We start from the raw sequence: 24,143 nt of genomic DNA, 5'->3' as shown, positions 1-24,143 counted from the left end.
CTTCTCTTGTGCTCTGAATGTGCGTATTTTATAAAACAAAATGTCTTGGTAGACTTTACAAAACTTTGCATATATCCATGTCAACTTCCTTGTAGCCAAGGTGAAGTACGGGCCAAAACTTTGGGACAGTCGGCTAGTCTCTGTTGAGCAGGACAGGTAAAGTTGGAGGTTCACCAAGGTTACAGGTTGCGGCAGATCCGTGTCCACACAGTCAAAATAAAAAAAGACACGGCATCAATTTGATTGAACAATGGGTTTCAAAGTGATAAATTGAATAAGTAAAAATGTTAATGAATATTTAGTTAAAGTTTATTCGTTAACGTTGCTTAAATTTTGACTCTGCTCAAGAATCGAGAAGAATATACTTCAGTACCTCTTTTATTTTGAAGTCTCCGCCGGAGGTTGTATTTTACACTTAAGCTAGTTTATCAGTTCGAATGCCAAAACTCCTTCCTTAGTTAGTTAGCAAAGACGGAAAGAAGAATCCGGGGGTAGTCTGCAAGAAACGGCATGTAGTTTACACCAAGCGTGTTACTTACAGTTTTTGTCGCTCGCCGTTGCTTTGCTCTGCTTCTTCACCGGAAAACTGCTTTTAACGTCCAGCCAACATCATGTTCCTGCGCGGATCTAAAAAGCGACGGTCCAACCGCTCGGTAGGTGCCTATTTTATTTTTTGTTTTTCCCGTACATTTATACCTTAATAACTTTCAAGGTCATTTTGAATATCATCATCTTTCAGCACAACGTAGAGTTTGGAGTGATTTAAAGCTTCCGAAGCATTTTCATTGTAAAAGCAGGCGTGAAATGAACTTTTAGTACATTGAAATCCAACGCAGAAAGCAGCCCAAGCGGAACTTCGTCCCACCTTCACCTGGCTTTTGTTTCCCTCCAACATTTTTTTTCCTACGCTCGAAATAGGACAACAAAAAATAGAATCATCTATCTGCCACAGAGTCCCACATTCTTTGTTTCTTGGATCATGTCGAGTGCCTCAGGTGTAGTCAGAATGGTGACTGTGCGTCATCTTTGTACCTGTGCAGGTTAGGATGGGGTAGCTGTTACCTGGACGTGTTTATTACCTTTGTCAAACTTTCATGCTGTGTATTCAATTATGTTGTGGTTGGAATGCTGCTTTATAAAGCAGCCTAAATAGTCAGGAGTTTAGTGACGAGAGAACACCTACGTCTGTTTTGACACGGAACATCTGGCTCCGCATCTCACCTGGACTACGTCAACGTCCAGGTGAGTTCAGTGACTGTAGATCCAGCTACTATTATAACTAACCTATACATTGAAATTAACATAAAAAAGTATAGTATTTCATGTTAATTTGTATAAATACTCCATCGTAACACAAAGCACACACCTGTTCCTACCTGTGCATGTAATAACAGTCCTTAAGAATTAATGAATATCATGAATATTTAATGCAACACTCTCATTACACCAGCATTAGAAAAGTGAGGTTTAACTCATCTTACAGCACCAGTGTTAAACACCTATGTATATATCTTTGGGGTTTTTCCTGCATCTACTGGAAACAGTGTTGGTGACCAAAGAGATTTTGGTCTTCCACTAAAGGACAACCAGCCAGCCCAATATAATTATTTTTAACCATTTTTCAAAAAGGAGTTCAGTTTACTCTTACTAAAGTACAGTTTGCTTGCAAAATGACTACAAATAACAGAAGAAGACATACTTCTGTTAAATAAGGTATCAAAGACTTTTCTTTAACTACATGCAGACCAGTCATGGTTATGCAGTTAGTCACTGGCCCAAAGACCTGTTAAGCCATGAAAAATCCTTATCGTCTAACTTAAACAATTTTTAGACCTATGTGAGGCTCAGTAGGGATGAACTGGCTTTGTAATTCATGCCAGGATGTGAGATTAGAAATGATCTGCAGTTTAATTAAATGTGGTTAAATGGTTATTCATATTCCCCCTTTAGTGGCATGGGTTTCCTCTGGGTTAACTGGTAATTCTAAATTGGTTGATTTAACCATCTGATGGATCGAGGCATACCCCATTCCCAACCTGTTTCAGCTGGGTTAGCAGCCTTTACGACATTGAGCTGGTTAAGCGGTTAAGAAAATTGATGGAAAATTAAACGTCTTCCTTTTCTTGGCAATTGAAATACATTTTAGTCATAAATTGTCATGTAATTTAACAGCACTACACAGACATCTTAATTTATGTTCTGTTGTTTTTCTTGTAAATATTCTTCAAGAAATCTTCTGCGTAAATGTGGTGTAATCGACATTGAAATGTGATAAATAAGCCATAGACTGTAGACTTTGCTCTCCCACAGTGCAGCTTTGAACACATATTTGAACAAAAGCCTTTTGATTTAGGCTGGATTACAAATTTAATTAGTGTACATGATTTGAGAATAGAGACTGTGTACACAGTAAGTAAACAAGGCCCTCAGCAGCGATTTGAAACTCATGATTTCTTTGCCACAGTGTCTCAAATAATATATTTACTGAAGCACTCAAGTGCTGAAGTGATAGATTAGCCTCATTAGATTCAAATATTTCCCATATGGCTCTCAAGTAGATGTAATATGTAAAGGAAAAAAACCCTACTCTGTCGTTCAAGATGGCGATCTCTTATTTTCCCTATTATTGATATAATGAATCTGCAATTTTATCTGCTAAGATATAACCAATTTAATTGTGCTCTCAACTACTTCCCAAATGACAGCTTGACAAATTTGACTGTATGCTTTCTTATGCTACAATTATTTGGGATCTGAGAAGCTGCTGTCATAAGATAATGTGTACTGAACTTGCCTACTTTTTCTAGCAATAAAGATGTAGATGTGGCTATAGCTGAATTTCATTTTACTAAAAAATATTGAAACATAACAGAGGGAAAAGGGGAAGTGTCACAACTAGAAATCCCTTTAGCTGCCTTGGTTTGAGTCTTGGTGCAGTCACTTAATTCATGGTATTAGTAACACATGTGCTTTTTCTACTGTGACTGCAAAATCAGGGTTCAACATAACCCAGCTTGGGCCAAGTAAAATAGTATGTCGGGCAATTTCAGTGGCCTGTTCTGGCCAGTGACTGTGTTTTCACCAATTATAGTTGTACCTGTGAAGCAATGCCTTGATTTGCTAAAAGTTTATAATTAAAGTAAATGTAAGAGGAAAGGAAAGCGGGGTTTGTTACTGTCACAGGTAGCCAGGTGGTTAGCTCGCTAGGTGGAAACTAGCGAGCTAACTTCCTGCTAACTTCTAACTCCGTTAAATTAAATTCTGTTTTCATGGATGCCTGGATGTTAAACTTAATTGTTACACCTGGTAAAGCAGCAACACTGATCAACACTAGCCAGTTTTTACCTCTCAGTGATGCTGTGGTGTTCGTTTGACTTTGAGACCTTAAGGGGACGGAGTTTTGGACCCAGATTACTCCACGAGGCTCCTGACTACGGTAGCCGTAATGCTCAGACAATCCATCAAGCAGTGTGGCTTCGTAGCTTACCAAAGTCATACTAGAACATTTTTTGACAGAATTTTGAGCCCCGTGTACCACATAAAATCAGTTCGAGGTCGGCAAGCACAACCAGAATTCATATATAAGGCACACGGGATTATAAGGCGCACTGTCGATTTTTTTAAAGAATATTAAAGGATTTTAAGTGTGCCTTATAGTGCGGAAAATACGGTAAATGTAGCAGAAAAGTGACAATGGTGCTGCAGGACTTACACACTCACTCACATTTACAACTATAATAATAATGGATTGGATTTATATAGCGCTTTTCAAGGCACCCAAAGCGCTTTACAATGCCACTATTCATTCACTCTCACATTCACACACTGGTGGAGGCAGCTATGGTTGTAGCCACAGCTGCCCTGGGGCAGACTGACAGAAGCAAGGCTGCCATATCGCGCCATCGGCCCCTCTGGCTAACACCAGTAGGCGGTAGGGTAACGTGTCTTGCCCAAGGACACAACGACCAGGACAGAGAGCCCGGGGATCGAACCGGCGACCTTCCGGTTACAGATACGCTTCCCAACCCCCTGAGCCACGGTCGCCCTTAACTATAAGTATATTCATGCAATTAAAACTCAGATCCGCAGGTCCCAGGGGACCAATGTGGGAAGGTGTTATGTTGGACACTGAAAATGTAGAATGTTTGAAGAGAGGAGCGTCCACTTAGCGTGCTAAGACCACAAAGGCCCCCAACCTGTGACCTTTCCTGTTAATGCTTAATCCATCCAACACCTCAGCGTTGAGGTCCAAAACCAACACTTAGTCATTCTCTCTTATGTGGGGAGCCATTTTTTTTCCACTACCTCACTCAGCCTCAGTATGGGCCACATGATATCATTCAGATGTATTATTTATCCTTTCCTTTAAATTATTGCATGTAACCCCTGGTTAGCCAGTGCTGTTGCATGCTGATGCCAGATAACAAAGCTGGCAGTCTTTCAGTTTGTCCATTACCTGGTTACATGCCACGTGATTAAACTTTATACCTACTTAGTGAAAACAAAGGACCTGATATGAAAAGTCTTGACGCCGCTCAAAGTGTGAACACATGATCCGCACCCCCCCGGACTTGTGAATGTATTATTTACTTTACCCACACTCGGTTTAGAAGAAACTTCCTATCACCGCTCCCATCACATCCTTCACTCACAACACAAAAGGAAAACCTCTTTGTCAGGATGCAAACTTGACACTTTATCTGTGGTGGAAGCCTGAAAGAAAACACACACAAAACCTTCAGGTCTGTGTAGCCTTGATAAGACAATATAGAACTGACAGAGGCGTATTCAAGGCTGTGGGATAAAACTGTCAAACTGCAATAAATGCTATTACCTGCTTCATTTAACTGTTGGGGTATCCAATAAGATGTTGGTGCTTTTTTCATCTTTTAATTTAGTTTGAATTTGCAACCATGGCTAATGGCATGGCTAATTTTAACCCTACTGACATGGTTGAATGCATGTTTGGATATGATTCCATGTTCTCCTTTTGGCTCATTTTTAGGTAATTTTAAGCTTTTCTCAGGATTCCTAATCCTTCTTTCTTTATTACGTCACCATTGAGGCAATGCTTAGCGCTTCATTACTGTCTGCACTTAAGTGAGTGAATAGTTATGCTTTAATGTTGACCCTCTAATCTGTTTTGTATAGTTCCAGTAAATCAGTTGATAAATTTCACTGCCTAGGGTGGCCACTTTGATATGTTTCAGTTAGTTTCCAGAGTGGATATGATCACCTAATTTGTATTAGTTAAAATCGTAAGTTTTTGTTTTTATTTGTTTGAATGAAAAAAGAAAGTTCCAAATGGTATAATGTGTGTATTACAGAACTTTGTGAAGGCAGTTCACAAACAGTCATGTCAACATCCCAAGTCTCAATAAAGTTTAAATCATGTGTAATGGGTCTTGACTCAAACACTCACAAAGCATGTGAGTGTTTGAATCAAGCAATCTGCAATTAGTTGTGGCAGATTGCTGTGCCCTCCTGGAGACTCGTTCTGCCACAACTGATTGGGGAGTAAGTTGAAATAGAAGAAAGGAAAGAGTGTGTAGAGAGACAAGGACAAAAAATAAACTATAGGAGAAAGAAGACAAACGTTCATGACATGAAAATTTGAAAAGTTGAGAGAGAGAAGAAGAAATGTTCATTGGTTCATGGAACGTCTCCCAGCAACCTATAGCAGCATAACTAAGAGATGGGGCGGGTTATCAAAACTTTTGATAAAATAAAACCCCCAAATATTTTGTTTATAAACAAAAAGAGACACATGTTCACACTCTGTGGCTTTATATAAACAATCCATAAACTGATTGGAGGATGTAATCACCTTGGTATCATCCATTAGCAGGTTATGGAGCTGAGCGACTTAACCATTTTTTTTAGTGTTATTAAACTGGGCACGACAATATAGGATAGCAACTCTTCAATCATAAGTCAGACCCTTCCTAAAGCATATTCTGGTTAATCGTTTTGTTGTCGTTGTTTTTTTTTTTTCACAATTTCTCAGTAAGACTTAAAACTGAATATTTAAGACATAAGGTCATCGGAAAAGTGTTTACTGAGGTCACAGATCAAAGTTGGAGAGGCACGCTTTTATATACACATTCATGCAACTGCACATGTTTTTGCAACCAGTCACCCAGTGCTGCCCAGTAAACAGACTATGGGTTTCATTCACATCTGCATTGTTCTTGAAAGTTACGTAGACTTAGAGTACAAAATCTCTGTCCAATTTTGTAGTGTTGGCTCTCCATGTCTGTTGTTATTGGGGCTGAGAGACTATAATGTTTGTCAAATTACTTGTGTTACACCTTCAGACAAGTGCAACAAACGTCAAGCATCGGTTTCACTGGTTTCTCTTACGAAAAGTGAAATCCAGTAAGGAGCAAGAAAACATTTTTAAATCTGTTTTCTATTCCTCTGTGATGTTGATGTCACTTCTTAAAATTGGCCAGCTAAGCAGTTTTTTTTGTGCACTGGCACAAGAAACTTTGTTAATCAATTTCTGCTTTGCTTAAAATATCAAAAGGGTGTCTGAATGGAGAGAAATTACAGCGAAAGCATAAACATATAAAGTGTCATTTAATTTCTTAACTCTTTGAATTGAAAAGCAGTAACACCCTGTAGTATCCTGAAGTGTAATCATATCAGGTCAGCTACAATTTCCAAAAGCATTTTTATCCTGCAGCTATTCACTTTCATTCGCTGAAACCTTAATAAATGCAATATGTAGGGCTGTGTTAGATGTACAGACCTTTTTTTTTAGTGTGTGCCTCCAGGGCTCGGTCTGTCACTTTGTCAGTGCGACATCTCAGCCGTTCCTTCCAAAGGAAATAACAACTGAAAGGTTCAGTCACCCAGAAATCATCTGAACGCTTCATTTAACCCGTCTTGTCACTTTTCATACCTGGCTTTGCTAACAGCAGTCCAAGCCAAATTAGCAAGGCAGCGTGGAGTAAAACTGATCCCAGTGTGTGTCATCGTGTTCTTTTTAAATGGCAAAGCTTTAAAAAAGGCATGCAAATTATAACTCATACAGTAGTTCTGGATTAACTAGTTCCCACGAAGCTCTGTGCTGTCATTAGTGAAAATACCTCAATATATCAACCCTAAAAACAGCTACATAACTCCTCAAACCATCTAATTTTTTTAAAATTGAAGCAACTTTTTTTTTAGTTTAAGCCTCTGTGGTTTCTTACTCCACTAATAATATACTTTCAGCCCTCAGATGTCTGTTAGATAAGCGAAGTATCCTGATTACTAGTCAAAGTAATGTGCTGCAGTTTCTGAGATGGCTCATAAATATCTCAGCTTGGGAAAACAGGCTTAACGTGAATAACAATGATTATGTGGTTAGTGTGGCCTGAAAAATAAAGACAGGTGAACAGGCACGCACAGGTACCGTGTTGTATCACATATCTGCATTTTATTACTTCGCTTGTTAAACTCAGTGGTGTTGTTGTTGTTTTTTTTAATGTAGAATTTCAAACCAGTTGTGGCCAAAAAAAGTAAGAATCTCAGCAGAGGGGAAAACACTTAAGTAGCTTCCTTTTTGTTTACCAACCTGGGAAGAACTGTAAGCTTTCCCCTCTGTCAACAGTAAGTTCTTCTCAAATAAGATAGAGGTTGTGTATATTAAAGGACTAGAGAAAAAAAGGTAGAGACAGAGTAACTATACTGAGAGGGAAAGGGTGCAGCTCTCATCCTGTGTCTGCTTCCTTCCTCCCATCTCTAAAAAGAGCTTTGTGTATGCAGTAAAGCTGCAGCAATAGAACTGAGATATGAAGCGGCTGATTTAGTGCTAAGCTGCGGAGTTGCCTTCAGCAATGCTCAGTCAGCATATTTGGCAGGAGGAATATTTGGGATTTAACTACCTGTCATGTATTCCTCCATATATTTCTGCAAAACAAAGAGCTTTGCTTGAACTCACTGTTGAGTTTAATATGTAACTGTGTGGCTGAGCTGAGCTCAAGTAAACAGGTTTTGTAAGGGGATCGTTATGCCAAATTATGGGTATCACTTACCATTGTGTGTGTGTATTTTGTAACCTAGAAAATTAAACACCCACTGCTGCATTGATTAAAAACACAAACAGCTATAAGAATACTTTATTATGTACAGGCATGGCGTACCGGAGCACACAGTATCTACTCAAACTATCAGTGATGTTAGGTTTATGTGCCTTAAGTACAGTGTTAGTACAAATACAGTGTTAAGTACACATCACTGACTGTATATAAAAGATAGACGGGGTGGAGAATAGTGACCATATTTAGGCGAGTGGGTAGAATGCAGTTGTTGGGTAAAGGAAGCAAGCTCATTTAGCAAGCTGAATCCACAGAGCCCAAGACAGTTCTTTAACCAGGCTCTAAACCTGCTTTTTATTGCTTTTAAGTTGGAAGTATTAACATGTAAGTCATAGATGGTATAAATGTAGCCAGTAGGATGTGGCCCAGTGATTTCTTTGACCAAACATTTCAAAACCTCAGTATTAACACTTTGACTGCTGCCATGTTGGTTTCTTTGAGTCAGAAATAACTATATTTTGGAGAAAGGGTGGCGTGCTAAGCTATCAGCTAATGTTAACTAGAATAGAACATAGGCTATTCAAGGGCAACACAGACATCAGTATCTGCTAATTAGTCTGAAATAACTTCTACAAACATGGTTGAAAGGTCGGGTTTATGGCTCATTTACCTGACATGATACATAGACAGCCACAGCCATAGCAAAATCAACATTTTCACCTAAACTTTGAAAATAAAAACTGTCCATATTAGGGATTTCTCGTTAATATAGAAAGCAGTCTTGAAACTCACCCCTAATTCATAGTGCCCAAACCATTTTTATACCTGGCCGTTTTGTTTGCTGCTTTATCTGCACTGACATAACACATGGATATTATGTCTATCTCTGCCACTCCAAGCTTGCAGTATTCGGTAAGGTTTTGGTATAATAGGATGGGGGGTATTAATAAACTGGTTAAGACGAGTAATGACAGCCCACGCTCCCCCCACAAACATGCTAAACTAAAGGCTGAAGTGATTGAATTTAAGCACATTCTGCTTGAGGCTTAGGTGGACTCGTTAGCTCACTCCGGTGTTGATGCTTTTCCTTCATGTCTAGCAAACACTCTATATCCTTATTCTTTTGTGTCTTTTGCCAAAAGGCACAATTGAATCATGTTCCAGTCAGAAATTACGTGAGCTAAAGTGATTTGTGTTTTTATTCAGCAGGAGGAAGAGGATCCAGACAGAGGCCAACCCTGTATGCGCTGCGGCGACCAGTGCCCCGGCTTCCGTGTCCATGGCTGGAGGTATGAACTGTAGGACTCTTAAACACTGACAGCGGTGCCTGTGAGCTTTGCAGGAAATGTTTGTTTCATACCGTAGAGTCATTTTGCCCTGCTGGACTTCAGAAGCAAAACAAAGTATAAAAGCAATGATTTTATGGCTGTTTTTTTTTTTTATGCCACTTTAGCTGGAAACGTGATTTATAGAAACACGACCCCTTAGCTATTTAATTGTTTTGCAAACAAAAAACATGTATGCATTAAAAAGAAAAAAAAGTATGTGTGTGGTGTGCGCGGTCAGTTTGTCAAGTGATAGTCATGGTCAGCGCTAGTGGTCCAAGTGGAGGAGCAGAGGAGTTTAGCAGCCCTTTGCTGCCCGATCCCACCGAGCTAAAGCTATTACAAAAGCTATTGGGGTGTTTATAGCTGCTGGCATGAGGCCGTATTCCTTTGTGCAAAACAAGCGGCTTAAACATATGATGAACGTGCTTTATTATATCCCGTTGCACATCCACTTCAGTGACAAGATCGTTCCAAGCATGTATGAGCAGGAAAAGTGTAACGTTATGGCTGAACTACAGATGGGTGGACCTCGAGGGCAACGGAAAGCTACATAATAATAATGGATTGGATTTATATAGCGCTTTTCTAGGCACCCAAAGCGCTTTACAATACCACTATTCCTCTTTTACTTATTTGTTCAGAGTTGTTAAACACTACCAAAGTCCCTCCTGATGAACAATTCAACCTCCTCTGTCAGGTCTGTTTTTGTGTGCTTTCTTTTGAGCCCGTCTTTCCTTGTCCTCTCTCTTTTAGTCCTTTAGTGTATATCCAGCTGGTGGGGTCTCTGGTTAGTCTAATCCTGTCAATCTTGCTAATAAGATTAGGCCTTACTGCTGTGATAGCAACCCTCTCAACCACTTCAAACCCCCCTCTGTCTCTCCAGTTTCTGCTTTTCAGTGCACTTTTCCTTTTTCAGATGGGACTTCTGTGTTTCATTACGCTTTAATGTATGGAATAAAAACAGAGGCTGCTCCAGCTCGACAAATACTACAAAGCTATGGGTTACTGCTTGTTGTTCACATTATTTCAGAAGTTAAAGATTAAAGAATGAGTCACTTAGAAGGAAACTAGGTGATTCAACTACATTGTGCTGTGTTTGGTGCTTACAGACCCAGAAACTCTTGAGGATGATCACAGGGTTTGACACTGACACACAAGATTTATTCCTGATAATGAAGGCTGCATTTATAACCCCTAATGTGTACTACATGGTTGAGACAAACTGGCCTCGTGATGAGAGAGTAAAACAAAAGGCAGGAATGTGTACTTCATAAAGCCAATAGCCTGTAATTTTATCTTTTTCCTTTTTCAGTTTTCTCTCTATTCGGGTCAAGATAAAAGCTTAGAAGTTAGCACGGAATCTGAAACACGTGTGCCGCACTCTACCATGCACGTTGATCTGTTTACAGTGCATTTAATCTGTGTAGCATTAACAAAATGCTGTAGTTCATTGTTTACGTTTTTTCATTACTCGTTTGGCTGATGGGCAGATCCGAAATGACATTGGGTGAGCTGACAAGGATAAATGTCTTGTTTAGACGTTGTAAGTCTCTTAGGCGATCCAGAAGACTGAAAACATGAAAGTGATTAAATGATTGAGATTTATAGGGGTCAGACTTTAAGACCTCGGAGTCTGGCACTAATTGCATCTGTCTAAATAACCAATTTAAACTCACACCTTTGCTGATGGAGAAGATCTTCCAAGTGACCACAGGCTCAGCTGCTGATGCTCGGTGAGAGGGAAGTGATCCATCTTCATCCTGAGCTTTATCAGGCACAGCTTAAACTGAGGTGGGGGCAGATGGTGCTTCCGCTGCCCAGCAGCAAGTGAATTGAGTTACTTTTGACCCACAGGTCCCCAACACGCTTCAGAAGTGTTCAAAGTCGCCATTGCTATTAGTCTGGGTGGCCATGCGGCAATTACTCTGTCACTAATTAGTGGCAGGGAGTTATGGGAGGAGGCCCATCTGCTTCTTAGAACCAGATCTGTGGAGAGTTCACAGTTCCCTGCTGCAGGTATAGATTATCACACCAGCAGCAGCATTTTAAAGAGTTATCATATGGCTGCTATACTAGACCCCTCACCAGTTTTAATAATATATGCTGATTTATAGGTTCACTCACAGTCTGGATTAGAATTATTAATTTTTTCACCAGTTTTTATCTTTTTGTTTACAACTGTTTTAAGTTAGTTTCCAGTAGGTTTCCTCATTTCATTTCATTGTTTTTATCTTCAAAAATGTTCAGTTTTACTTTACGTTTGTTATTATGATATGGTTGTTACTTTTTGGATTGTTGTTAACTACTAAAAAATAATATAATACAAAAATACAAACACGTTGACAAACGTACCTCTCAGCCGTAAAAGGCTGATGGGGTATTGTTTTTCAGTTTAATAAAATGTGTTTTTCCACACATGTTTTTTTTCTATTTATTTTAGTTAACTATAATTTCCTAGATAGGCTGCTTGAAGTTAGTTGTAGTGGGGCAAATTTGTCAGTATTGATTAGTCTTCTGATTATCTTCCTGATCAATCATATTGCCATTAAAGTGCAAAAGAAACAGGTAAAGCAGTAGTAAAGTAAATTTTTGTTTTCATTTCTTTGTCTGTGTAACCATCAAAATGAAAACATAATCTCTGGACTATATTATGAGCACCAAGTGTTTAGATTTAAGAAGCAACAGTGAGGTCAAAAATAGCTGCAGATTGATTTGTTGTCAGTAGACTAAAGGGATAATCTACTGTTTGTTGAAGCACCTCTGATGACTCGGATGCTGATCCTGAAAAAAAAGAGAAAACAGATCATTCTATTAAAAGATTGTAATCACGCTGCGTCTTTTTGAGCAATCATGTTTTTCCTGGTATTCATTCATCATTCATCTTCACCAAAGTCGGATGAGCCGCTATGACTTCGGAGATGTGTCGTGACTTCACAGAGACCATGAGCCATGCTGTCGGTTTGATATATCACTAGAGACACTTTGTACTCATGCATGGCCATCTTGATCACATAACATTATAAATACTCCACTCTACAGCACAGCATTGCTCACAGGATCAAAATCTGCTCCGCTTATGATTAATAACTGCATACAAGCTACAGATAGTCCATCTGTTATGAATCAGTTACAGCAGTCTGGTCAGGGGGAGGAAAGACGCAGTGACTTTATGCATCGTGATTGCCACTTGATGTTTCATATCTTCAAAGGCAGCGTGAGTAAATTGAGAGGCTTAATTGAAACGTTCATGGCATGTACACTTTAGCTTATCTTTGTGGGCAGATTTAAAAGTCACAGGGCTTGTGTGTACTTTGAGATCTGTGTTTGCATTTTGTGTAGTGTATGGTTCCGTTCAGAGCCTTTTGTTTGCGCCTACTATCGGGGCGGAGGAGCGTGGGAGTGGGGGCTATAGGGGGACATTGAAAAGAGCTGCTCAGACAGAGAAATTATCAGATGGAAAGGACCTGCCAAAGAATATCCTGCTCTCACTGACAGACAGATGGCAAGGCAGTAGGAACCTACTGGATGCAAGAACAGAACAAGTCTGCATGGGACTCCATCAACAGGCCAAGCCGGACTAATTTGTCATGGTTACAACAGGTAATGGAGAAACCAGATTTTACTGTTAGGATTAGACAGAAAAGAAACTCAAATAATAATTAAGTTGGGAGATGTGAAGAAAAATGCTTTTAGATGATTATTGTTTCTTAGTCTGACTTTATGTTGTTTTGTACACTTTGTAAAATTATCTGTATAGTGTGCAATATGAGGTCATGTACTGATACTGCTGTTACTCAATCTCTCCTTGTACACAACTGGCTTATTATATATCGCGCATTACCTTTTGAGGACATGGTAACATAATAGAAGGGCGGCTTTATTTAAAGACTTGGAAATCAGTGATAGTGCAGGGTAAAGTTTTATTGGCTAGCCCAGTAACCAAAGGGAAGAAATTGTAAATCATTAGTTTCGTTTTTTTTATCTTTCCATTTAATCATTCTGTCGGTGGAAAAACACACACTTCTTATCTGTATGTTTTCAGTCAGACTATTAAGTTCATTTAGTATTATTCAGTTGCTATAGCCAGTAATACAAACAAAAGATACACCATTAACAATAACAGAATCAGTTTTACCGGACGTATCGGTGATTGTGATTTGGTTGGCTAAAGCAAGTTCAGAGGCAGAGTGTGAAAGCGTCATCTGCCATGTCTTAATAAAAACAAACGAACTTTTTCTTATACATGTAAGAAAAACCGACTAAAAAACTGCACATTGGCTTCTTTTGTTACAAACTGTTGAGTGGTGTGTTTCTTGTTTGCATGCAGTAGTTGCACTTGGATTAATGCTGCATTTTTCTTGCATTTAGAAAGTTTGGGCACAGCACTACATTTTTTATTTTTTTTTATCACCAGGATTTTTAACCAGTTTAAGTGGTATCATTGAATCAATCTTAAAATTTATTTAAGCGGCAGACTTCTGTTAAGTAAGGCACCACTCACGATATGTAACCCAATCAAAAACCCTCAGTGCTTTTTGCCATTTGCAAAATAGCAGCCGACAGGGACCATTGCAACTCTCAGCAGAACCTGCTCTAAAAATGTCATGCAAGTATTTTTTGACTGGATGTTGTCTCTTTTGGTCATTCTTGGTAGAGTTTTTGACTCATCAGTGCTCAACGTGGCGCTGCACATATCCAGAGGGGACAGAGCGCAGATGTGTTACATCAGAGGCTTGTGAATGAAGTAATAGAACAGGACTAGGCTCAGCACCGCACAGCTTGGTAAATGGCACTGCTGAAATAGCCCTCTGTTTGTGTGTTTCTAAAGTCATGATCAAACAGCTACTTGCAAAAGAGCCATAAAATGGGAATGTTTTAGAAAAGCTTCCTGAGTTTCTGTACGATAACTGCAGATAACCATATACTGGGGTTACTGCCTTTAGATTTATGGTTGTATATTTACAGGGCATTTGGAACATGTGCGTGTACCCCATCTTTGTATAAAAGAAGAAAGGCACTACTACACACTACTATCACATTTCTGTAGCCTGTTCTTGATTTCAGTCATACAGTTTCATCCACCAGAACAGAAATCTTGCTAAAAAAAATCACCCTTTAAATTAGTTTATAAATGTAAACAAATGGATATTTCAATGATCTGTGACAATGTGTGTAAATAAAAGACAAAACAGGGCTAATATCAGACAGAACGTGTTTTATCAAAGTGTAGCATATGTCAATAGTTTGGCATGTGCATCTGTTCAAACAGGGACCCTACTTTGGTGAAATACCTGCAGAGGCATTTGCACAGAGAGGCATAATTTGAGATTTTCCTGTAATACCTTTATACCCCACATACTTCCAAATTGGCTCTTGTCTCGGTAACTGTAGGTTGCATGTGAGAGTTGGCACCTGCTTGTAATTAAAGCACTTGCTAATGCTTTCGTGGTGCGCAGACTGCTGGTGGTACTGGTAGGGTGAGAGGGTGGAGAATCTACCATCTGTGTCCCATAGTGCCAGGTCACCTGCTGAGCATCTTCATTCCCCTAACCTTTTATTTGCATAGGAATCCACATAAATACAGCTGGGAAACAGATTTGTGCCACTGTAGCTTAGCTTAAGCTCTCTTGCTGTGTTTATAATTATTTATATTGGTGCTAACTGCTTGGCAGCCATGTGCATAGAACATGCCAATGCAAGACAGCTGCATATACTGAATGTGCAGTTCTGGGCCTGAGAAAAGGAACTGGAATCCCATAGAAGTACTTCTCATCTCTGTTTTGTCAACTATTCAAGAATTACCTTGTGTTGGGTAAAGACATGCAGTGATTACTGGCTGTCACCTGGATGATTTTTATGAGGCAATTGATTAGAGGTGGAGTGCTCATGCATTTTACAAGCAGTTGTGTGATGGTGTGTGCGGGCTTTTTGGTCGTGTGGGGGTTGGGCGCTGATATAAAGCAGCTTTGTGCCTTGTGAACTTGAGCCACAAGTGCCAGCTGGCAGACTGTTATGCAATCGCAACAGAGATGTACACATGCAATACATGCTGCTTATGGACATATTGTTCAATCTCCAGAAAACAACAACAAAAAACGTGACACCCACGCCTCACTGTTAGCCCAGGGCACTTTATTCTGACTCTACTGGTCCCACACACAGGCACACCCACCACCAGATTGATTGTAACAGTCTGAGGACAAGATGGGTTGTAATACGAGGCTGAGGGAGATTATTGCTCCCGTCTTCACCTCCCAGTCCTAACTGCCCCGGATTGACAGCTAAGCTTATGCCAATGACCTGATTTCCTGCTTGTTTGGTAGAAAAATACTCTGGATGTGCTGGCGCTGATGCAGATCCTGTAAGATCTTGGTGTAATGAGGGCATGAACTGGTCTGAGATAGTGATCTGTAGATTGCGTAGCCCCTAATCAGATTGTGACAACTGCTGTATTAGTAATTTGTGACGGCAGGGAGTCTCGCAGAGTGTGTGGGCCGGTTTGTGACGTAATGTTTCCAACGCAGCGTGTGTTCATAAATAATATGGTTATGCACAGTGGAAGTGTCTGCATTAATGTGGCCTAATCCTAATAAAAGTCTGGCTTAATTAAATGTTTAATATGTTTTAATGGTCACAGTGAAAAAAATCTTACGGATACATCTGAAATCAGGTTAAAAACTTTGTATTTTACACCTGGTCACTCGAAGATCCAGGAGAACACTTGGAGTTGTGTTTACCAAGATTTTTGACATTAGTTCAGTTTTGCCTCGGGAACTCCTCTGTCTCCACAGGAAGATTTGTGTGCACTGCAAGTGTGTACGAGAAGAGCATGCTGTGCGCCCGGTGCCAGGGCAGCTGGAAAAGATGATGACAAAGCTAGTATCTGACTTCCAGAGACACTCCATCTCTGATGACGACTCAGGCTGCGCCTCCGAGGAGTATGCATGGGTTCCACCTGGGCTCAAGCCTGAACAGGTAACAATCAGGGTGCACAGGAGAAGTCGAGACATAAATTAATGCTGTGCAGGCCTACGTGATGCTCATTTACTTGGACATGTTCGTGCATAGACTGGTTGTAAATTAAATTGCTCTATATTTGGATAAGTGGGTGTTTATATTCTCTATATGAGCATAATTGTCTTGTCATTCAGGTTTACCAATATTTTAGCTGCTTACCAGAGGACAGGGTGCCTTATGTGAACAGTCCAGGAGAGAGATACCGAATCAAACAGCTGCTGCACCAGCTTCCAGCCCACGACAGTGAGGTAACATCTCTGCGACTCTGACTTTGGATGCTTTAGACTTGAATGTAGGGGTGATGTGCCTTTTTTAGTTTAAAAAAGCAACAAAGAAAATCAACAACCAGCCTTATTTCTTTTTATTAAGCTTCTTTCTTTTAATTTTTCTTTTTTGGGTGATTGGTAGGTAAAGAGGAAATTCACAACTTTTGGAAAAAATAAATTATATTTTAATCTCTTCCTATAGTCATTTTTGAAGCCAGTTTTACAATAAAATAGTCTGTTAATCCTTAATAATGGTCCTTTCTGCTTCAATTATACAACAAATATATTAAAGAAAAGAATGAAAAGGTTTCACAGCTGCAACAAATGAATGTCAGCTTTAACAGAGAAAGATATTTCTTGAAAATAAATACAGGGGACATGGATAAATAAATAAATAATAAATAAATAATTTCCCCCAGGGATCAATAAAGTATTCTGATTCTGATTCTGATAACGCAGACTCCTACTTGCTATCTTTTGGTTTGGGATGAGAGTTTTACACTTTACTGTCATTAAAATAATTGACAGATAAATTGTTAATGACAGTCTTCATACATACATACTTTAGGTCTAGTTGTTTGAATGCTGATGTGAGTTTCTGTGTCTTTTTCAGCCCCAGTACTGTAATTCTCTGGACGAGGAGGAGAAAAAGGAGCTGTGTCTGTTCAGTCAGCAGAGAAAAAGAGAAAACCTGGGCCGGGGTGTTGTAAGACTTTTCCCAGTAACTATGACTGGAGCAATCTGCCAGCAGGTAGAGATTTTTTTTCCTGTTGAGGTCGACATAAAGTTATAAACCTCACATATGAAAGCATAAAAAGAGCACGTCCAAGTCATGAAGAATGAAGTCAGTGTAGGTGCAAGTAGATACAGGCACAGCTCAGGGGCCACATGATTACAGGGCTGTGGAAGTAAATTGCTGTGCAACCTGGAGCATTTACCATTTTGTCAAAGGATATACCACCTAACTTGCTTCCCTCTGCACCACCCCACACCCATCTATTTTTCCAGTGTGGCAGACAGATCTGCGGGGGTGATATAGCCGTGTTTGCGAGTCGGGCAGGACACGGCAGCTGTTGGCATCCTCAATGTTTCCAGTGTGCCTCCTGCAGCGAACTGCTGGTCGATCTGATCTACTTCTACCAGGATGGACAGATATACTGCGGTCGGCACCACGCTGAAAGGCTTAAGCCCCGCTGCCAGGCCTGCGATGAGGTGACTGTCTCCCCAAAATCCTCTTGCTTTTTTTTTTTTTTGTTTTAATATAAAATCTCAGCAACAACAGTATTAAATGTTTTTAAATGTTTCCCACAGTAATGTATTTTATTTGTATACATGAGTGCATGCAAAAGGGGGAGTGTGCACACTTGTGTTATTAAAGAATTATATATATGAGGTGTACAAGGAAGAGTAGACTTACTTTAACAAACAATAACTGCTTCTCCACGGCCACACGCCAGCTCTATCATCCTGGAGAGAAGTTGCTGATGATAGTCTTTGTTCGTGTCCAAAGCCTGCGTGAGCTCAGTGTTGGTGCACCACCTGCTGCTACTTCTGGTTAGAGTGGCCCGCTAGCTAACAGCGAATCTATAGAGGAGAACAAGAGCTACAGTAACAGCTGCAGCCCAAGATGGTGGAGTTTGAGTCCCTCCCCAGGCAGCTGAATGAGAATGAGCCAGCAAGTCAGCATAACGTCATAAAACATGACGTGAATGGGTGAAACATTAGTGAGTTAGCAATGACTGAATTTTCATAGTGAGGGCATTAGTCAATTAGTCACAGGTGGCATTGTTCTCTAACACAAATAAAAAATGCCAAGTTGCTAAATGCACTTGGGAGGCTATTAGTACAACTGGGAACTTACACAAAATAGTTTGTTGATGTTTTTTTGCAGGTTTGTGGAAGTAAACTACAGTAGGAGAGAAAAACATAGTTATGTTCTTAATTTTTTTGGACAGAACACAATTTTTGTATTTTTTCTCATCTGTACAGCACCACAGTGGATTGTAAATAAAACAGTTAGTATGTGATTTAAGTGCAGACGTTCAGCTTTAATTAGAGGGGTTTAACAAAGAAATTTATGTTAATTTTTTTGGAATCACACACATTTTTTACATTCTCCCCACTTTCAGAGGCTCAACATTCATTTTAATTTTAAATATGAATATTTGTTTCTATACTTGGATAAAGTGTAAAAAAAATGATTGCCTTTGGGGAATCAATGGACATACCAAATTCTGTTTCCTGCTTTTAGATTCACTGGCAGGCTTTTACTGCTGCTGCCTTCAGTTGCTGCTTATTTGTGGGTCTCTGAATTTAGTTTTGTATTTAATAACTGAAAATCATGGTCTGTTGGGCTGGCATCAGGTGACTTGATTTCATGTGTCCATTTTTTTTTTCCCCGGATTTTTTTTTTTTTTTTTTTTATGCTTTCTTGCAACATCTAATCTGGCCTTCTTGTTCTCGATGGTTACCATTGTTTTGGAAACTCTGTGTTTCCATTCATAAAGGTTTCTCTTAATTGTAGACTTTGATGTACCCATGTCCTTGATTTGCTTGGCTGGATGTTATGCAGGTGTTTTTCTTAACCATGGAAATAATTCTCATAAGTCATTATGCAGTTTAGTTGTCTTCTGTGGCGGAGCAGGTTGTTGATTTGGCCACTCGTTATGATGGCCTTCCTCACTTGCATTGACATCTCTTTGGGCCTCATAAGTAAATTTATAGTGAAAAGCTAAAGTACAAATTCAAGACTTTGAATCAGCTTCAGATATTATGTCTGCTTCATTTGTCATTAAATAATAAGGGCCATAAGTGTGCATGACTTCAGAACATCCAGTTCAAATATCTTTCCTTTCTCATGTAGCCATTCCCAGATTGGCTATTGTTGTATTTTAGCGTTTCCCAGAACCAGTGCATGCTATTTGTGGAATTTTCTGTTGGTGTCTTCTGGTTTTGAATAGCTCATCGCTGTGACTTAAGGGATTAGTTGAGATAGTTGACAAATGGATCTACCACAACTGACCTACAACTGGTGGTTAGACCCAGGGAGTGGCTAAGCCTACAAACAGAACGGCACTGATTGGATATTTTGTACTCTGTTTTGTTAACCTAGTTCTTCAGTCTTCTAAAGTTTACTTACTTCTGTACCTGTGAAATTACCTCTCTGTCTCTCACTTTCTTTTAAACCTAGATTATTCTAGCAGATGAGTGTACGGAGGCTGAAGGAAGATATTGGCACATGAAGCACTTCTGCTGTTTTGAATGTGAGGCTGCTCTGGGCGGCCAGCGTTACATCATGAGAGAGAGTCGACCGTACTGCTGCTCCTGCTACGAGTCGCTGTACGCAGAGTACTGTGATACCTGTGGAGAACACATAGGTACTGAACTAAGTTTAATGAATTAAGTTTTTAGTGAAGCCATGTTTTCACATTATTAGCCTAATTTGTATATACCAGCAATGTAAGTGTTTATTTGTCTTTAATCATTCCATCTTTTTGACGTCACTATTTTATAATATTGCATAGTTTTACCATGTTCTTATTCATCATCAGAGCCTACAAAAGGACTTATAATAATTTACTAATATATCAAGAAGAGCAGCTAGAGACTGCACACCTCCACCATGCCTGGAAATTAAAAAATCAGCATGCATGAATTAATTTAAAAAATCTGGATCTGGATTAGTTTGCAATACTTGCCTGAGAGCATGAAGATGATGTCTGCCTTTTTAAAATTGTGAATCATTTTAATAACAGCTCTGCATCATTGTAATGTGATCTCCTGTATGCTAAAGAGACCCTTTGTCTTTTTCATGTAGGATGTAGTGCTGAGTGAGAAAGGTGTTAGCTGTGATGAAGCAAAGACACGTCGTGATACTTTAAGCAAACTTTTACATGTATCCCGTAAGCAGATATTCTGATGATGGTATATTCTTACAAAGAAGCCTGTAATACACCATATTCGTTCTCTAAGGGCACATCACTCGCATCACTAACGTCAGAGTTCTAAAAAGTAACTACTGAGCGATAGTATAACGTGTTATGCATTGCTTTTAAATGTGTTCTGAGGTAATAAAGATTGATTTTAAAATTCCACAGCTGACACACAAATATTTCCTCAGGTATCGACCAGGGTCAGATGACATACGACGGTCAGCACTGGCACGCTGTGGACTCGTGTTTCTGCTGCGCCCGCTGTCAGCTACCTCTCCTGGGGCGTCCCTTCCTCCCTCGCAGGGGCCTTATTTTCTGTTCCAGGTCCTGCTCTCTGGGAGAAGACCCCAATAACTCGGATTCCTGCGACTCTGCTCTGCAGACTAGATCGCCTCACCATAACAGACGGTATGGGACAGCAGAGAAACACCACAAGCTACAGTGTGGTTCTCCACTGCAGCCACTAGAGGGCATCAACCCCATTATGGCTCCTGCAAAAGACTGCATTCATACTGCAGTGGAAACCAGAGGTGAATAACGGTGGAGCTGTTGTGCAGTGAGTTCACATGGATTATGTTTTTGTGCTTATTGTAACACATTTATTTTCTCTGCTTCTCTCAGGTGTCCACTGCACGGCTCCAGTTCAGAATGGAGTTCCTTTACCCAGTCATCATCCTCGTCAAAGAGGCTCGTACTCACCTCTTCCACACATTCATTTAGGGAATGGCTTAGGTCCTTCTTGGCCCAGTGACATTCCACATTACAGTTTACTTCCAGGGAACTGTGCTATCAAACTTCCAGGCAGTAGTCCCCAGCCTGAAGGAGAGCTAAATGGAAGTACTGGACTAAGTGGTCTTAATTCAAGAGGAACCTCTACTGAAATTGACTGTAGGACTTGGGTGGAAAAGACAAATAAAGTTATGCAAGGTATCAGAAACCACTGATACTGGCATGACTATTATATGCTTCTTATAACCCTTTTTTCATTGTCTCTTAACTACAATATGTCTTCTATTTTTCTCTCTTCAGCAAATCCTCCTCAAAAGAACTCTCATGTGAACAAACTCATTTCCCCTGACTCGCCTCCTCTTCCTCTGGACAACCCCTCGGTCCTCCCACCTCCCCTGCCCGTGAAGTCTCGTGACTTGTTGCCCCGGGATTCACCTTCACCAAAACTCCAGCAACCAGAGGACAGACCCTGTGACTCTCCACCCCCGCTGACTCGCAGCAACACAGCCAGAGTCAGCTTCAGAGAGCCAATCAGCAGCAGCTACTCTATGGACGAGGATGAGGATGAAGATGAGAATAAGGAGGGGCTGCAAGAGGGTGAGGAAAACCAGGAGGATGAAGATGAGGGGGAGGGAGGTTTCGGAAGCAGGTTACATCTGAAGAAAGGCGTCCCCCCACACATGGATCTGCTGGGTATGTCTTCAGGCACTTTGAATATTAACTCATTCAAATGAAGTTTTCTTTTGTGTGTGTTTCTCATAGTTACTCATTCTTTTTATTCCAGATGGATCCTCGTACCAGCAACGCCATTTAAGGCGAGGTTGGGGTCGTTCCCGCATCCCTTCAGACCCTGCTCTACACCAGGGGTCAGAGAGGCGATCTCGACGCTCGCAATCCGACAGGCCCAGGTTGGACTCCCTAGACTGGAGAGGCGAGAAAGACAGAGACAGCCGAGGCGGCTCCAGTGGCTCTTCTCTGACTCTCCATCCGGGACAATACAAACACGAAGACTGCTGTTCTACCTGCTCTTCATCCTCAGACTCAGAGGAAGAGGGCTACTTCCTGGGACAGCCCATTCCTCTACCCCCGCAACTTCGAAAGCAGCCACCCGAGGAGGGCAAAGACGTAGGCGGAGAGGAGGGGAAGGAGGGGCAGAGGGACTTTGGCCTGAGGGGCAGCATAAGGCGGAGAAGAGCTCACAGCCTGGGTGCAAAGGACAAAGATAAAAACTGTGCTATTTCCTAACCACAAACAGCTAACCACGTTAAAAACACAGCATGTTATTTTTTTAGATTATGGTGCACAAGAAAAAACGAATGACCATCATCATTCTGATGTTTATCGGCTTTGTGACAGCGATGTAATGTCAGATCCAGATGACATGTTTAGACTTATCCAAGGGTGAACCACAGCCAAAGTTCCTGACTTAGCAAAGGGAAGCAAAATAAACCTGAGAGAAGTCACTGCCTCCCGTTGACGCCTCATTTTGAGGTGAATGAGTCATGCAGGCAGTGATAAATGGAGCAATGTGGAGTCATTATTTGTTACACACCTTTGTAAGTTTGCTCATACTTGTTTGAACTGAACTTTTAAACACTACCATAACACACAGTAACACATGTAACCTGGGGCCAGTTTTACAGACAAGCTCTCACTGTTGTTTAGATGTGCCTAAATGATACAGTGTAAATTAAAGTCGAGCTGATGTATAAAGCTGAGGGGCCATCTCAAACTGCACAGCTAACTGCAGAAAGCGTTTTCTCTTCTGGAAAAAATGGAAGATACAAAGGATGATTACTTTAAATACAACACACAAGTCAAGCTCAGGATGCAACCATCAACTCGCTGTGTTTTCTGTTTTGAAGAACCCACAATATTAGAGTGAGTCCAAGGTTCCCATATGAGCAGGCACTTGACAACAGCGAGGAGGAAGAAATCATAACCAGGATCAGGGTGGAGCAGTTGTGTGGTGCAACCAGTTTGAGGTGTAAGATGAAAGAGAAGAGGAAAAAGAGGGTTGTAGAGAGGTGAAGACCAACAAACAATAGAAAACACAAACAGAGCGCGGTTAAAAGTTAATGACATGCGACAATGGCTTATAAACATGAGGGGAGTGGAGAAGAAATGGTAATGCTCATGTAAAGTCCCTGAGGGAAGTCCTGATGTATGGTTCTGGATTAACCAGTTCAGCTTTAATTACAAATGTAGAGAGGGTGTCTGTCTCCTGAGCCCTCTCACTCCTGGAGGCTGCATCTAAGTTATATCCAACTGACTTAAGAGCAAAGTTAAGATGGGACAAAGACTGCAGACCAGGCAAAAATATCTGTTAAACTGGCTCCAGCACATTTTGTAAAAAGAATATATTTTTATGTCTGACTTACTGTAACCACTTTCCTGTGCTCTTATGTGCAATCTGTATGTGGCTGTAAAATACTACAGTTATACTTACACTGAATAGCCCAGTAGTTTGGAGGTGACGTTTAATGACTTCAGCAAACTGTGGTTGTTTCAGACTTTGAAAATCAAAAGTGTAATTTGTGTGAGTTTTTGGAGGTCGCTTATCTTTTTTTTGTATAGTTCAAATGAAACGCTGCAAAATCTGTAAACGTTCTTAAAGTCTATACTCACTCGTCATTGGAGTGTCATTTATTTTTCTATGCTTGGTGTAGGTCACTGTTGTTGCTGGTTTTATTTGGGGCAAAAGCAAAAGTCTGTAACACCCTTGTGTTTCTCTGACTGTATGCTGCATATATGAGTAAATTTGTTTAACTTGTTTGCCTAAATGTGTGTACAGTCTCAGCACCGACCTTTGAACAGCAGGAACTGTCTGGATATAATGTAGAG

The 24,143-nt window shown here is 40.4% G+C and overlaps 1 protein-coding gene across 3 annotated transcripts; it reads left to right on the top strand.

Moving 5' to 3' along the window:
• The first annotated feature begins 414 nt into the window (after positions 1-414).
• prickle3 (prickle homolog 3) lies at positions 415-24,082 on the top strand. Of its 3 annotated transcripts, none has more exons than XM_005731630.1 (11): positions 415-653; positions 9,237-9,316; positions 16,147-16,330; positions 16,507-16,620; positions 17,252-17,389; positions 17,647-17,850; positions 19,829-20,015; positions 20,759-21,100; positions 21,192-21,497; positions 21,600-21,992; positions 22,084-24,082. In XM_005731630.1, the coding sequence occupies exons 1-11, from the start codon at positions 612-614 to the stop codon at positions 22,542-22,544; spliced, it is 2,451 nt and encodes an 816-aa protein (XP_005731687.1). In that variant the 5' UTR covers positions 415-611; the 3' UTR covers positions 22,545-24,082. The 3 variants fall into 3 exon arrangements, with proteins under 3 accessions (XP_005731687.1, XP_005731686.1, XP_013765964.1); XM_005731629.1 differs by having other exon boundaries at positions 9,234-9,316; XM_013910510.1 differs by lacking the exons at positions 415-653; positions 9,237-9,316 and adding an exon at positions 12,874-12,955.
• Positions 24,083-24,143: the final 61 nt, after the last annotated feature.

The sequence above is a fragment of the Pundamilia nyererei genome, unplaced genomic scaffold (assembly GCF_000239375.1).
Source record: "Pundamilia nyererei isolate P.nyererei 1_Seehausen unplaced genomic scaffold, PunNye1.0 scaffold00044, whole genome shotgun sequence".
NCBI classification, from domain to species: Eukaryota; Metazoa; Chordata; class Actinopteri; order Cichliformes; family Cichlidae; genus Pundamilia; species Pundamilia nyererei.
This window is presented reverse-complemented; position numbering and strand designations above follow the sequence as displayed.

Bases quoted from the DNA above. Each gene is read 5' to 3' on its own strand.
- prickle3 (XM_005731629.1), top strand. From the start codon at position 612: ATGTTCCTGCGCGGATCTAAAAAGCGACGGTCCAACCGCTCG. The intron at 9,317-16,146 runs GTATGAACTGTA...CTGTCTCCACAG, and splicing joins TTCCGTGTCCATGGCTGGAG to GAAGATTTGTGTGCACTGCA. The intron at 16,331-16,506 runs GTAACAATCAGG...CTTGTCATTCAG, and splicing joins CTGGGCTCAAGCCTGAACAG to GTTTACCAATATTTTAGCTG.